General features: G+C 42.8%; 1 protein-coding gene across 5 annotated transcripts in view; it reads right to left on the bottom strand.

Annotated features, from left to right (window-relative positions):
* Positions 1–17,745, bottom strand: part of Iml1 (GATOR complex protein Iml1) — a 376,817-nt gene that overhangs the window by 84,182 nt on the left and 274,890 nt on the right. For all 5 annotated transcript variants that reach the window (XM_076201722.1, XM_076201726.1, XM_076201724.1 and 2 more), the window contains one exon: positions 14,758–14,915. In XM_076201722.1, coding sequence (XP_076057837.1) covers positions 14,758–14,915 — 158 coding nt within the window. The remainder of the gene's footprint in view (positions 1–14,757; positions 14,916–17,745) is intronic.

The raw sequence follows: 17,745 nt of genomic DNA, 5'->3' as shown, positions 1-17,745 counted from the left end.
TAATTTAATAATTAATAATTTAATATCAGCATTAGTAAAGTAGAAGTAGTCAAGCAGATTGAAAGACTTAAAGCTACAAAATCCCTGGGTCCAGACGAATTTTTTCCGAGAATGCTAAAGGAGTGTAAATCTGAAATCTGCGACCAGTTAACTAAAATATTTAATAAATCAGTAGACACTGGTTTTGTGACTACTGGTTGGAGGCAAACAAACATTGTTCCTGTTTTTAAGAAGGGAGAAAGATCGTCTATATGCAACTACAGGCCAATCAGTTTGACATCAGTTATAGGAAAAATGCTTGAATCAGTAATAGTAAATAGACTCAGAGAACACATCGAAAGACATAATTTAATTCGTGATTCACAGCATGGTTTCTCCAAGGGTAAGTCATGTGTGACTAATCTTCTATCCTTTTACACTAAAGTATATAAAGCGTCAGATAACAATGATAATTACGATGTTATTTACCTTGACTTTAGCAAAGCATTCGACAAGGTGCCACACCAGAGACTACTAAATAAAATCAAAGCCCATGGCATAAGAGGAAAAGTGTTAGAATGGATTAGAGCTTGGATTAGTAACAGAACACCACGGACCACCATAAATGGAGTAAAATCTAAACGTAGGGCTACACAACCCCGAAAATAGATACAGCTTAACACACTTTTAGAGAAAACTGAGTTCTAGTGAGTCCGGACCTTAAAACCCAGGAAACAGTGCATTAGCACCAGAAATAAAGCTAACAGTGCATTACGTTTCATTGCTAGGACGGTAATGAATAGAAGTGCAGAGGTAATGATTAAGCTCTATCTAGTGATAGTTAGACCCATCCTTGACTATGTGGTACAGTTTTGGTCTCCGTCCTACAGAATGGACATCAATTCACTTGAATCAGTACAGAGAAGAATGACCAAAATGATACATGGACTAAGAAATTTGCCTTACAAAGAGAGGCTTAGGCACCTTAACTTACACTCTCTGGAAAGATGCAGAGTGCGGGGTGATCTAATAGAGGTGTTCCAGTGGAGCCAAGGCTTACAAGGGTAATACAAACAAAGTCATCATATTAAAACAATAGGGCAGGACTTGCAGTAATGGTTATAAACTGGACAAATTTAGATTTAAAAAGGACTTAGGCAAGAATTGGTTTACTAATAGGGTGGTCGACGAATGGAATAAACTTAGTAACCATGCAGTAAGCGCTGAAACTATCAGTTGTTTTAACCCAAATTTGACGGGCCTGAGATGTTGTTGACGCATCTCACTCTCGGACGTCTTATCTACTTAACTTCCGCGCATAGCGGGGTTTCTGTATAAGGCCAGGGCCCTTCAGATTCACGAACATGTATTATTTATTATTATGTGTTGTGATGTGTTCATATGAGAATAAAATTTGTAAGACATCCTAAATTTATGTAAGCTTGAGTTTGGTTGCTTATATTACTAAGAGAAGCTTCAACTACCTTGTTTTTTTTATTTTATTTATGTATATCAGGTTCCATCCTTTACATATATGTTTATGTAATAAATATAGTGATCACAAAATAATTTTTATTGAATTTACAAAAAGGAAAATAATCAAATTAGAAGCACCACATATATGCGGCAGCCCGTCCTCTGGTCCACTGGTGGTCAGTCTAGAAGACATGTCTGTGTTCTGCGTAGTTATTGAAGCACTTCCCTGGGCAGAAACCTAACTTACACTTGGCACACCAGTAGAAGGAGTCTTTTCTTGTCCCACTTTCTATGCGACACTGGCGACAGCGTTTTCTTTTCTTGTCTGGGACTTCAGTCAAAAGATGACCTGGTCGTACACCTATAACTCCTGGTCCTGGTGATGGTGAGCGGCATCTGGTGTGATGAGGTTGAATAAGGTCATCTATCAGCTCCAGCCTGTCATCCAGATGTGATTTGGTGCTTCCAAGTGCCCGGTGAATGAGATGAGTGTTCACAATGGCAGTGTCCAGCAGATGAAAAAATAACTTTATGTACCACTTGTTGGTTTTTCGCGGTACAGGGTACGATTGTGCCATTTGATCAGACAAGTCCACTCCTTTCATTCCTAGATTATAATCTAGGATGGCTTGTGGCTTGTGGCGTACCTCTCCCCTCCTGTTGGGTGGAAGGGGTTCCATGTTGTCTCTGTGCATTGTTGAGAGGATGTTTACTCTCCTCTTGTCCATCCAGGATATACATATCATGCCTGTAGCTGTTGACCGTGATGTTATCTCTCCTTTCTTCTTTACTACCATATCTTTTGGCATGAACTTTCTATTCATCCTTACTGTGCCAGCCACATTTGTTCGCCTTGCCTGGAGGTAGTGAAAAAGTTGTGGTGACGAATACCAATTGTCCACATACAAGTCGTATCCTTTGTCCATCATGTCAGCCTTCGTCATCAGATCAACAACTGCCCTCATAGCCACTGGATCATTTCCTGGTTCCTTCCCCATATAGACCTTGAAAGCTATGGTGTAGCCAGCAGCAGGACCATCACTGCAGCACAACTTGTATACCTTCAGACCAAACCGTGACCGCTTTGAGGGATTATACTGGACAGCATGATGTCTGCCACGATATGCCAAGAGACTCTCATCGACTGTCACAATTTTGGGGGATGTATAGACAGTCTTGAAGGTGAAGTCAAACATATCAATGATGTGCCTTAGCTTCCACAACTTGTCATTGTCCTTCTGAGGATCCATATTATTGGAGAAATGCATATTTGAGGCAATCATGGAGTATCGGTCCCTACTCATGGTCTCACCAAATATTTCGGAGTGCAGAAGTTTGCTTTTTGACCAGAAGTGCTGTGCATGCGGACGATTCTGCACTCCCATGAGAAGACGGAGACCTATGAAGGCCTTCATCTCAGTCTCGTCCACAGGTGTCCAAGGCTTCGAATGGGCATAGGCTTTGGGTGGGTTCTGGCTGGCATATGTGTTTGTCTCCTCAGCAAATTTTTCCCACATTTCAGGAGGGAATAAAGAGGAAAATACATCAGACACAGTGGAGTATCCATCCAGATCTTCATTCTGTACTCCTGGAGAACCAGAGAAAGCAAATCTCCTTGGTACGTTATTTTTCTTCTTCCACTGGAAACCAGATGTACCTGGTGCATTCCTGTCGTGCTCCTTCCTCACCACATTGGCTAGCGGCTCGTCCGAGTCTATTGATGAATCATGTATATTTACATAATCCAATTCTCCCCATTCTTCATCACTGCCCTCACTTGAGCTGTCCACGTCCTCAGGATCCCAGTCAGAATCGCCTACTTGTTGTTGTGTACCCGAAGTAGAGGGTACAGGTTGTTGTGTACCCGATGGTACAAGTTGTGTTCCACTTGCAGATGGAATGGCACGCCTTTTGGGTGATGGAGCAAGAGGTGCAGGGTCATCTTCGTCAGAGGATGATATACGCAAAGGGCGAGACTTGGAAGTAGGCCTTCTATGACTCGTAGGTCGAGAAGTTGAAGGTAGAGAGGTTGGGGGCTGGCGAGGCATGTTAGCAGTTCAGAGGCCTGGCGAGAAACGACTTCAACCGGCTGAGTCTCGCCTTATATATAGCTCTATGGCCAATCATAGATAGCCAAGTGTAACATAATTTATTATCCAATCTCAGATCGTCTTATAAAATAATACATTTCAAATAAACCAATCAGAATGCGCCAATTCGGTGACATCATTCACCCCTCACCTCTATGGCCAATCATAGATAGTGTAACATAATTTATTATCCAATCTCAGATCGTCTTATAAGATAATATATTTCAAATAAACCAATCAGAATGCGCCAATTCGGTGACATCATTCACCCCTCACCTCTATGGCCAATCATAGATAGCCAAGTGTAACATAATTTATTATCCAATCTCAGATCGTCTTATAAAATAATACATTTCAAATAAACCAATCAGAATGCGCCAATTCGGTGACATCATTCACCCCTCACCTCTATGGCCAATCATAGATAGTGTAACATAATTTATTATCCAATCTCAGATCGTCTTATAAGATAATATATTTCAAATAAACCAATCAGAATGCGCCAATTCGGTGACATCATTCACCCCAGCCACCCCCCCTTGAGTAGGGGGGTATTGGAGTAATGAGGCGAAACTAATTATCCCCCCAGTCCCCCTCCCCTCTTACTTCAAATGGTAAACAAAGAACCTCTGGCCTTATAGGATAAAAAGACGCACATATGCTGAGGACCGAGAACAAGAGACAACACCGCATTTGTGCGTTCCCCGTGAATTTGGAACGTGGCTATGTAACGCATATATGCTGACACCCGATATCTTCAGAAATTTGCAAGTACCACATATATGCTGACCCCGAAATCTTGGAACAAAAGTGATTGCCTCACATGTGCGGCACCCAGGCAATTTGGGTTAAGAAACAATTAGAAAATTTATGGATGGGGATGACAGGTGGTGATGGATATGGAGCTGCCTAATGTAGGCCTTATAGTCTCTTGCAGTCTCCTTCATTCTTATGTTATAACCTACTCTTAGCATCCATTCCCAAATGTCTATTTCTCATTACACTTTTTAATCCACCAAGGCATTTACTCGCTTCTCTCAATCTAATTCTACCTCCACCCCCACTCCTCCCTTTCCTGCCACATTTGCACCCAAGTATCTAAAACTATCCACTTCCTCCAGTCTCTCACCCTTAATGCTCACTTCCAGCCTGCTGTCATTCTCTCCCCTTGAACATCTCATCACCTTACTTTTGCCCACATTTATCTTCAACTTCCTTCATTCACACACCTTCTCAAACTCCGTCACTAACTTCCTCAATCCCTCCTCTGATCCTTCTACAAGCGCAATGTCATCAGCAAACAACATACATATACTAAGGCTTTTTCCCCCTTACAAGGGAGGTAGCCAAAAAGAAAAAGGCATAAAACCATTCCCACCCTTCCATCCCTAAATACACTCCACTCCCCTCCACCTTCCCTCTTATCTTAGCACCTCCTGGATGACAGGTCATCCCTGCACCCTGTCCACTGCCCTGGGTCAGAGGCAGTGTCGCAAGACACAGCACATCCACAGTAAGGCTGCTTCATTAAATTGGCGACCCCCCCTTCTCCATCCCCCCATGTAAAAAAGGAGAAGACAGGGAGAAATCCCTTAGGGCTGCGTCAAATTCTGCTCACACATACTACCTCACCCCCCATCCCCCCACCCATTCCACCTCATACATCACAGCATCATCCATATACAACCATTCTCCATTCCCCCCTGTCTTCTGTCCTCTCCCATCCTTCCTCAACAGACATTCACCTCTTCCCCAAAGCCCCCTTCACCCCATCCATCCATCTCATCCTAGGACATCCCCTCATGTTCACTCTTTCCACATCTGCCTTCCATAACTCTTTTACTTGTCTTTCTTCATTCATTCTTTCCATGTGTCCAAACCATCCTAATAATCTTTCATCAACCCTATCTCCCAACTCCCTTACCAGGTCCTGGAGCCGCAGCATCTACGTCATGGGATCACCCCCCAACCCCAAGAGTTGGGGGCCAAACGGCGGCAACCAGCCCTGGCCACCGGCTCTACGCAGGGGGCACCGATCCCCAAGAGGAGCTACGACTGCCTTGGGGAGTACCACAATCCTTTTTCTCAACATGCAATGTTACGTTTTTTCTGCACCGAGGGGTGATTTTCCGGCAATCACCCCTCTTCTTCTACTTTTAGCCGGAGAGCAATTCCGGGCCCACCACAAAATACACATGCCCAACATGCTCTAAACTTATTACCTCGAGCAGACAGACAAAGGGCTCAGTTCAGTGCAATATGTGCAAAAACTGGGCCCACCTCACTTGTACAACACTTGCTGACACAAACCAATACACAAACACTTGGACATGTTCTACCTGCCCTCCAGTAACCCCACTCCCACCTCCCCAACCACAGCCAGCACCCTTACCCACTCCCAATTTCCCTTTGCCCTTATCCCCAATCAGTACTCCCCTTCCTTTGTCCCCAATCTCTCCTTTCCCCCCTCTAACCCAGATCCTATACCTTCCCCATTAACACCCCAACCTCAACCCCAAATGGCAACATACAACACATACAGAACACACAACATCAACATATTACAACACAGCATTGACGGTATTAACACGAAAAAACATGAACTCGAACACTTTCTTAAACAACACAACATACACATTGCAATTATACAAGAAACAAAACTAAGACACTCACACAAAACACCATAATTTCATAATTACACCACCATCAGACAAGACCGGACCGACGGCAATGGCGGTGGACTCATCACCCTGATCCACCACCCCATCTGTTTTGTGGACACAAGTGCCACAACCAAAATTCTCCTCCCTACCACAGATAACACAACAGAAATCCAATCCATTTGAATAAGCACAGGCAACAAATCAACACTGACAATAGTTAACGTGTACATTCCCCCCCAATCATCCCCCACAGTTCCAAACACCTTCAGGCCTCAATTTAGCCAACTAGCCTCAATCCCCAACCTGATCATGGGTGGTGACTTCAACGCCAAGTCATCTGCCTGGTATGTCGACAATCCTGACACAGACAGAGGGCTTGATATACAGACTCAGTTTGACTCACTGGCTATCATGAAAAACACCCATAATCATACACATATCCCACACCAAGCCCTATACTCTCCCTCCACTCCTATCACCTTCTGCTCCCCCTGTCTAACCCCAACAACATCATGGAGAGTGGTCGGAACCCTTGGTTCTGACCACTTTCCAATCATCATCACCAAAACAAGATGCACCCCAGTTGGCCACAGACACACATACACCAATTACAAGAGAGCTAACTGGGAAGCTTTTACTGAAGAGACAGAACAACATTTTGAAACACTTAACAGTACACCAATCACAAACATAAACAATGCTGTGCACACTTTTAATACAATCATACAAAATGCAGACAAAAGATACATCCCTAGAGGCAACAGAGAATCACACGACCCCAACTTCACACCAGAAATCCAAGGCCTCATCAGACAACGAGACACACTTAAACACAATACCCCCACACCTATCCCTCAAAACATAGCAGACCAAATACAAACACTAAACACTGTGATTGCTAATAAAATACACACAAAAAAAACACAAAATTGGCAAAACTTTATCAATACACTTGATCACAAAACAAACACCAGCAAATTGTACAAAACACTCAATAGCATTACACTATCCAACAGTAACACAACACGCTCTCACGCAACAATAATCACAACAACAGACAATCTACCCTCAAACAGACAACAAGCAAACACACTCATAAATCATTTTGCACAGACAAGCCATCTCACTTCTCACCCTGACGACCGACACAATATTCGACGTAAGAAAGACTTTCCCACAGACTCAGACTATACACCCTTCATAGACAGACAAAACACATAATACATAATCTCAAGCACTCATCTGCCTGTGTCCCTGATAACATAAATAACATCCACCTAAAACACATTGGACCACAAGGTATACACGCACTCACAAACATTGCAAACTACAGCTATTCACACAACACTATACCCGACATCTGGAAGCATGGTAAAATAATCACCATTCCAAAACCGAACAAAGACCCAACAATCCCAACATCGCACCGCCCAATCACACTTCTCTGCACCCCCTCTAAAGTCATTGAACGCCTAATACTTAAACTTGTCACCCCACATATTCCCCTTGCTAACTCACAACACGGTTTTAGGCCACTACACTCCACAAACACTCTTCTGATAAACCTCACACAAAGAATTTTAGATGGCATCAATTCATATAGGCCCCACCACAGAACACTTCTTATAACATTAGACATTAGTAAAGCTTTTGATGCTATCCCCTGCCACAACCTAACAAATAAAATATATAATATAGACATGCACAATAACACCAAAAGATGGCTGGCCAATTATCTGGCAGGTAGGAATGCTTATGTGTCATATAATGGCCAATCATCGCACATCAGAAACATTAAGATTGGAGTACCACAGGGGTCTGTTCTATCCCCCACACTCTTTAATCTATACATGCATGACTTACCCACACCAGACACCTCAGAAATACAAATCTCTTCCTACACAGACGACATAACAATCACATGCACACATCGTAACACAGACAAAGCTGTAGAAATAATCCAGCCATACCTTGATACACTCAACACATGGTTCATCACAGACTCAAAATAGCTCCAACCAAATCTACAGCAACACTTCGCACCAACTGGACAAAGGAACACAAATACATACCTCATCTCTACATCAACAACACTCTAATACCACACACAAACACACCGAAAATTCTTGGTGTAACATACGATACATCCATGTCTTTCAAACAACACATCACAAACATAAAAAACAAATGCACACCTAGACTTGTCTTTCAAACAACACATCACAAACATAAAAAACAAATGCACACCTAGACTTGATGCACTTAAATCAATCACTGGAACAACATTTGGACAAAACAAAGAAACTAATACAACAATATACAAACAATGCATACGCTCAGTGATGAATTATGCGAGTCCTGCATGGGCTCCTAATCTCAGTGAGACACACCACAACACCCTTCAAATCATACAAAACAAAGCCCTAAAAACAATTACAGGCTGCACAAATACAACACCTACAGACCATTTACACCATGAAACAAAAGTCCTCAAAGTCAAGGACCACCTCGACATGAGAGGCACACAAACACTTGCTGCAGCCACCACAAACACATCACACCCACTACACTACATAGCAGAACACCCACACACCAAGAAACATTAAAACAACACCCAAAGACCTGTATCACACACAGATACTCTCTTCCCTTCCTCCACAACCACCAAATACCAGCCTCCGGAAACATATTCATAATCATATCACTCACCGCTCCATTAACACACTGAAAGACAACATACTGCTGCATGCCAGACCACCTGATATCCACCCTTCTGAATCCTCTCTCCCACAAAAGGACAGAGTCCACCTGGCCAGACTGCGGTGCGGCCACCACCCAGCACTTCTAAGCTACCAGAAGAGGCTGGATGACCACATTGTGAACAGCTGCACAGGATGTAACACTTCACCCCATACCATACAACACATAATGGAAGACTGCATTATACACAATCATGCATGCAAACAACACAACATACACTCTATAAAGGATTTGTGGGAAAACCCAATTTCGGCTGTGGCATTCCTTGGGGAGACGGAACTGCTCAGACAGACAGTCTAGGGAACGACAACAACAACAACAACAACTCCCTTACCACCCCTGTTTTCCTCCTCACCTCCTCATTTCTCACTCTATCTAGCCTAGTAACCCCCATCATACTTCTCAGACACCTCATCTCAAACACATTCAAACTCCTTCTCTCTTCCTCTCTTATGTTCCATGTTTCTGCCCCATACAGTGCTGTTGGCACAATCACTCCTTCATACAGTCTCCTCTTAGCATCCATTCCCAAATGTCTATTCCTCATTACATTTTTAATTCATCAAGGCATTTACTCGCTTCTCTCAATCTACATTCTACCTCCACCTCCACTCCACCTTTTCCTGCCACATTTACACCCAAGTATTTAAAACTATCCATTTCCTCCAGTCGCTCTCCCTTAACCTCTTCCATATGGTGCCGCCTACGTAGGTGGCATGAGGAGCAAGTGGATACGCGAGGCTGCCATATCGGCGTCTTGATTATATTTATTGTAGTTGTCCCTGCGTAACTGACATACTCTCTAAACTGGCTTCATCACATTTTCTATGGTTATCAAAATTCATCAGGTGAAAGAGAGAACGATCGATATAAGCGGTGACTATTTTTTATGATGCGAATATTATGACGCAACATGGTACGTCTGGCAGCTAATGCTGCCCGCAAGATTTTGGCCAGGAGTAAAGTGGTTAATGCTCACTTCCAGTCTGCTGCCACTTTCACCCCTTGTACATCTCATCACCTTACTTTTAACCACATTTATCTTCAGCTTTCTTCTTTCACACACTTTCCCGAACTCTGTCACCAACTTCCTCAATCCCTCCTCCAATCCTGCCACAAGCGCAGTGTCGTCCGCAAACAACAGCTGGCTCACCTCCCACTTTTCTCCATTTTCTTTAACCATCTCCAATCCCTGACCCACCATCCTTGCATTTACCTCTCGCACCACCCCATCAATGTATAAGTTAAACAGCCAGGGCAACATAATGTATCCTTGATGAAGTCCCACCTTTACCTCGAACCACTCACTCTCTCCATTTCTACTCCTGACACATGCTCTACTACTCTCGTAAAAATTCTTGACAGCTCCTAGAAGCTTTCCTCCTATCTCGTATATCAGCAAAACCTCCCACAGTGCCTTCCTGTCTACCATCATATACCTTTTCCAGATTTATAAAAGCCCAAAAAACATCCTTCCCCTTTCCTATAGCTTTCTCACATATCTGTCTTACCACAAAGATCTGATCTACAAAACCTGTACCTGTCCTAAAACCACATTGTTCCTCACCAATTACTCCTTCTGTTCCTCTCCTAATCCTCTCAATCAAGATCCTCCCATAAGCCTTCCCAACTACACTCAACAAGCTGATCCCTCTGAAACTACCACACCCACACCTGTCCCCCTTTCCTTCGTAAAGTGGAACTATACAGGCACTCCTCCAGTCCTCCGGCACTCTACCCTCTCTTAAACAAATATCAAATAACCTCACCAGCCAGTCCACCATAACTGTACCTCCTTTCTTCAGACATTCTGCATGGCATCCATCCAACCCAGGTGCCTTACCTGCTCTCATCATCTTAACAGCTGCTTTCACTTCATCTTTCCCTATTTCTCCTCCATTTTCCTCACTCATCATTCATTTTCTTAGCGCTTCCCACTACAACTACCTTTCCCTCCCTATCCTCCTTTACATTTAGCATACATACATACATATACCAAGGCTTATTCCCCCTTTCAAGGGAGGTAGCCAAAAAGAAATTTGGCAACTCCCTAAAATACTCTGCCCACCTTTCTCTCATGGCCTTCTCTTCCATTATCATCTCTCCATCTGCACCTTTTACCTTTTCTTCTCTACTTGATTCGCCTCCTCTACCTCTCTTAATTTCTTTCCAAAACATCTTTTTATTACTTTCAAAATTTTCTGTCATACTCTTACCCCATTTCACATCTGCTCTCCTCTTTGCTTCCTTTATCTTATGCTTAACTTCCCTTCTCTTTACTATATCAAGGGCTTTTTTCCCCTTACCAGGGAGGTAGCCAAGTCAAAAGACATATACCCACTCCCACCCATTTCATTCCCACACATTCCACTCCCATCCACCACCCCGTCACCCTCCCTCCCATCCCAGCTCCCCATGGATGATGGGTCACCCCCACACCACCTGGGTGGGGTAGGTGTGTCCCTCTTGATTTGGCTACCTCATTCCATCTGTCCTTATAAACCCTACCATACAGTGGCATGGGCATAATCACTTCCTCATACAGGACTCTTTTCGTGTTTATCCCCAGATATTTTCCATCCTTCCAAACATTTATTTGCTTCCCTAACTCTATACTTCACCCTCACCCCTATTCCTCCATTCCCTACTATATATAATTCCAAATATTTAAATCTCTCATCTTCTTCCAGCCTTTTACCCTTCAAACTCACATCCAACTCACTGCCATCATCATCATCCCTTGTAAACCTCATCACCATGTTTACTACTTTCAGCTTATTCCTCTGATATATCTCAATGAACTCTGTCACTAACTGCTTCAACCTATCCTTTGACTCAGCTACAAGCACAAAGTTGTCAGCAAATAACAATTGGCTCACCTCCCTCTTCCTTCCACTCTGACTCATACATACATATACCAAGGCTTTTTCCCCCTTATAAGGGAGGTAGCCAAAAAGAGAAAGGCATAAAAACACTCCCACCCATTTCATCCCTAAATACACTCCACACCCCTCCCACCCTCCCTCTCATCTGAGCACCTCCTGGATGACGGGCCATCCCTGCACCCCGCCCACCGCCCTGGGTCAGAAGCAGCGCCGCAAGACACAGCACATCCACAGCAAGGCCGCTTCATTTAATCGGCGACCCCCCCTCTCCATCCCCCCTTGCATATAAGGAGAGGACGGGGAGAAATCCCTTCGGGCTGCGTCAAAATTTACTCACACATACTACCCCACCCCCCCACCCCCCGCCCATTCCTCCTCATGCAATCACAACATCATCCATATACAACCATTCTCCACTCACCTCTGTCTTCCGTCCTCTCCCTTCCTTCCTCAACAGACATTCCCCTCTTCCCCAAAGCCCCCTTCACCCCATCCATCCACCTCATCCTAGGACGTCCCCTCATGTTCACTCCCTCCACATCTGCCTTCCATACCTCTTTTACTAGTCTTTCTTCACTCATTCTTTCCATGTGTCAAAACCATCCTAATATTCTTTCATCAACCCTATCTCCCAAATCCTTTTTCACCCCTGTTTTCCTCCTCACCTCCTCATTTCTCACTCTATCCAGCCTAGTAACCCCCACCATACTTCTCAGACACCTCATCTCAAACACATTCAAACTCCTTCTCTCTTCTTCTCTTATGTTCCACGTTTCTGCCCCATACAGTGCTGTTGGCACAATCACTCCTTCATACAGTCTCCTCTTCGCATCCATTCCCAAATGTCTATTCCTCATTACACTCTTTAATCCACCAAGGCATTTACTTGCTTCTCTCAATCTACATTCTACCTCCACCTTCACTCCACCTTTTCCTGCTACACTTGCACCCAAGTATCTAAAACTATCCACTTCCTCCAGTCGCTCTCCCTTAATGTTCACTTCCAGTCTACTGCCACTTTCACCCCTTGTACATCTCATCACCTTACTTTTACCCACATTTATCTTTAGCTTTCTCCTATCACATACTCTCCCAAACTCTGCCACCAGCTTCCTCAATCCCTCCTCTGACCCTGCCACAAGCGCAGTGTCGTCCGCAAACAACAGCTGGCTCACCTCCCACTTTTCTCCATTTTCTTTAACCATCTCCAATCCCTGACCCACTACCCTAGCATTCACCTCTCGCACCACCACTCACTAACTCTAAACCCCTGAACAGAACCCTGATATTGCATGTTGGGAAAAAGGATTGTGGTACTCCCCAAGGCAGGCGTAGCTCCTCTTGGGGATCGGTGCCACCTGCGTAGAGCTGATGGCCAGGGGTGGTTGCTGCTGTTTGGCCCCCAACTCTTGGACAAAACAAAGAAACTAATACAGACGCTCCTCTACTTACGTTCATTCGTTTTACGTTTTTTCGATTTTACGTTTGAATTTCTTAGTTAAGCGCGCTCTCCGTAGTTCAAACGATACTTACGCATGACGCTGCGTCCATTGTTTACATGGCACAAACGTTATAAGTATTTCCATGCGTATGTTAAGTTTACAGGTACGAATATTGCAGAGGACATTACATCATAAAACTCTATGGGAATGAAACATATAAAATCGGATTAACCAAACATTTCGGTTAATCGGACATTTCTAATCCTCCTTGGAGTTCGTATAAGTGGAAGTTTACTGTATTCTACAATGTTATGTGTATAATTAATGATTTAGGGGTGTTTTATAAGATACGGTAATAGAATTTACGGATGTATAGTACAGTATGAACAGTCATACATTACTAGAACGTACAGTAACAACTTATGTTCATTTTCAACTTACGTTCAGCCGTTCGGAACGTAACTAAAACATAAGTTGAGGAGCATCTGTATAACAATATACAAACAATGCATACGCTCAGTGTTAAATTATGCGAGTCCTGCATGGGCTCCTATCTCAGTGAGACACACCACAAATCCTTCAAATCATACAAAACAAAGCCCTAAAAACAATTACAGGCAGCACAAATACAACACCTACAGACCATTTACACCATGAAACAAAAGTCCTCAAAGTCAAGGACCACCTCGACATGAGAGGCACACAAACACTTGCTGCAGCCACCACAAACACATCACACCCGCTACACTACATAGCAGAACACCCACACACACCAAGAAACATTAAAACAACACCCAAAGACCTTTATTACACACAAATACTCTCTTCTCTTCCTCCACAACCACCAAATACCAGCCTCCAGAAACATATCCATAATCATATCACACACCGCTCCATTAACACACTGCTGCATGCCAGACCCCCTGATATCCACCCCCTGATATCCACCCTTCTGAATCCTCTCTCCAACGAAAGGACAGAGTCCACTTGGCCAGACTGCGGTGCGGCCACCACCCAGCACTTCTAAGCTACCAGAAGAGGCTGGATGACCGCATTGTGAACAGCTGCCCAGGATGTAATACTTCACCCCATACCATACAACACATAATGGAAGACTGCATTATACACAATCATGCACGCAAACAACACAACATACACTCTATAAAGGATTTGTGGGAAAACCCAGTTTCGGCTGTAGCATTCCTTGGGGAGACGGGACTGCTCGGACAGACAGCCTAGGGAACGACAACAACAACCCTGATATTTACCTCCCTCATCACCCCATTCATATACATGCTGAACAACCATGGTGACATTAACAACCCTGGCAGCTGGTGCCAGCCACCTGGGAGTCATGCGTCTGTTGCAATAAATATTTGGGACAGCAGATTGATCTTCTACTTAAATGTGAATTCTTATTTGCACAGGAAACAATCTGAAAACTAAATATAATGATACTTACCAAGTCTGTAACAATGGTTCCTGTGGCACACAGCCACTGAATGATAAATTCATATGCTTGTAAAGGGGAGAAAAGTGAATGGTACTTGATATGGCCCCATTCACTTCGGTCACTTTTATTGTTGACATCTACATCCAAGTAGCCTTCTTTGTATAAACCTAAAAAAAAAAAAATAATATATAAATAAAAAATCTTAAACAAAATGTAAATCAAATATATCACTGTTAACATGAACTATACAGGCCATCCACAGCATATCAAACAAGCTGTGATTTACATACATATATACCAAGGGCTTTTTTCCCCTTTATAAGGGAGGTAGCCAAAAAACAAAGGTATAAAAACCACTCCCACCTATTCCATTCCTATCACACTCCACTCCCCTCCACCCTCTTCCCTCCCTTTTATCTTGGCACCTCCTGGTTTACATGACTGAGATCAATCTATCCCAACTCTTGACCCTAGTTGCTTGGTGCATTGCTTCTGCCCCAGGGCAGTAGGAAGGTGAGACAAGGGTGTCCCTTCATCCACAAGGAGCTAAGATGAGAGAGAGGAACTGGTGGTGGATGGGAGTGGAATACATGGGAGTGGGTATGTACCTTTTGACTTGGCTACCTCCCTTATATGGGGAGAAAAGTCCTTGGTATAAAGAGAGTATGATATAGATAGACAGAACTCTTAAACCAATTACTAGGGTTCTAGTTGGTGTCTTTCCCTAAGGTCCTCTTATCCCTTGACTTTTCATTGAGAGAGAGAGAGAAAAAAAAAAAAAAAAAAAAACCACAGTGGAGGATTCCTAATCCCCTTACTCTGTCCCATTTAGTCACCTTCTATGACATGCCAGGAAACATAATGGATACACTCTTCTCTCCCCCCCAACCATAGGGAGACCAGAGAAGGAAGATGTTGAGTCATAGAAGTGGTAAAGATTAAGATTGTGGGAACAGCCTAAAAGATTTGATTTATGAAATTTTTTTGGCTCGAAGGCCAAGCACCGGAGCCGGTAGGCCATTCAGCGCATATTTATCTCATATAGATAAAAATTCAAGTAAAACAGTAAAAACAATAAACATTCACAAAAACACATCACAACAACATACACTCACAAGCACTAATATACACAATCTTAAATTTCATAAGATAAACCGATGTCTTTCAAAAACTTTACAACATTCTTCACATGAGCTTCCTCCCCTAAAATTTGTTTAAAAGATAAATTTGTTAAAAAATTTGCCCTGCGCTTATTAGAAAATGCAGGGCACTGAATTAAAATGTGTTTTATTGTAAAAACTACTTGGCAAGTGGGACATTGGGGGGCCAGCCTTTCTGCTCCACTTGCCATAAAAAATTTATGGGTAATGTAGGAATGGCCAATTCTCAATCTTGTTAGAACAATACTTGACATTCTGTCCAAAGAAGGACACTTCCAATGGTTCACCAAGGGGTGAATCTCTTTTAACTTGTAACTACCATCCAGCCTTGTCCATTGTTCTTGCCACTTTTCCATTGTATAACGATGAATTACTTGTTTGAAGTCTGTATGTGGGATCTTTTGGTCTGTTATATGGTTGAGCCTAGTGGCGGCTTTAGCTGCAGCATCGGCCTGTTCATTTCCAGTGATACCCACATGGGACGGCACCCAACAAAAGTTTACTTTTATTTTCTTTCTGTTGTTAATGAGAATCAACCAGTCCTGTATTCCTTGGATTAAAAAGTGATGAGGTAATAATGTATTTAGAGAGGATACAATGCTCATGGAGTCTGTGAAAATAATGACGTTCTTATTACATGGAACAGAATTAAAAACAAATTTGAGGGCGTTGCTGACTGCCAGCAGTTCAGCAGTAAAAACAGAGCTAAAATGAGGCAACTTTCTCTTTAAAACTGTGCTATCAGATACAACAGCACAACCAACACCATCTTGGGATTTTGATCCATCTGCATAAATAAAAATTGAATCAGCATGTACTGATAAATGTTCTAACAATTCGCTTTTTAGCTCTACAGCAGTTCTATTTTTCTTGTTTTTAAGAGGACATATTACAGTGGGGCATCGGTTCCATATCAAACATAGTTTGTCCCTTGCACATCTGCGGGAAGGATGGCCAAAACCATAGCAGTTAAAGCACTGAAGGGGACGGGGCTTAAACTGCTTCATATAAACAACCTCTTTTTCTATCTCTACATAATGAGGTAGATCTTCACCACAAAAACTTAGGATAATCATAGAAGAACGAAGGATTTTAGCAACCTTCCAAACATTAGTTGGGCACATTTCTAACATTTCTTCTTCCTCAAAGTCATACAGATCTCTATTAAAAATTACCCCTTTGGCATAACTAAAGGTATAGTGAGGTTTAACTTCCTTAATGTCGGATTTCTGTTTAAAGTTAAGCACCATGGCAGCTTGTTCATAAGATTTTACATGAATTAAGAAGGAATTTCTTCTAAATCGTGATACCTGTGAGTTAGTCAAATTACCAGAGCCAAGGTGACTCTTCAAGAATCTTCTAAACTCGAACAAGTTAGCACATTCCTTTGCAAGAGTGATAATAAGCCACTTAGCTGGATTGGGAGGCCTCTGCACACTTTCCTTCCTTTCCTCTACTGGCTTTTCTGGATAAAAGATATCCAGGTTAGGTGGCACTCTAGCAACAAGTTGGGCCGAAGATTCATTTTCATTGCAATTATTATAATCCAAGCAGGCAGCAGCTGCATCCTGATTAGAAAGAAATGAGATCCAGACTAGCCAAGCTTTAAAGTTGTCAGTTAGTTTAACCCTGATCTCTTTAATTTGTCCAAATTTACGGAACTTTTCATATAAGTCTGTATAACTCTTATCAAGAGAGACATATTTTAGATGTAAGATTCTATGACTATTAGGGCCAATATTTGAGCTATTTATTGGTTTCTGAGTATCTAAAGATGTTTTCATCACTTCAGAATCCATTCTAATTGTAAGTTTCTGGGCTACAGAATTATCTGTCA

The sequence above is a fragment of the Oratosquilla oratoria genome, chromosome 18, assembly GCF_046742065.1.
Source record: "Oratosquilla oratoria isolate Oo_2021 chromosome 18, ASM4674206v1, whole genome shotgun sequence".
In the NCBI taxonomy this organism is placed as follows: domain Eukaryota; kingdom Metazoa; phylum Arthropoda; class Malacostraca; order Stomatopoda; family Squillidae; genus Oratosquilla; species Oratosquilla oratoria.
This window is presented reverse-complemented; position numbering and strand designations above follow the sequence as displayed.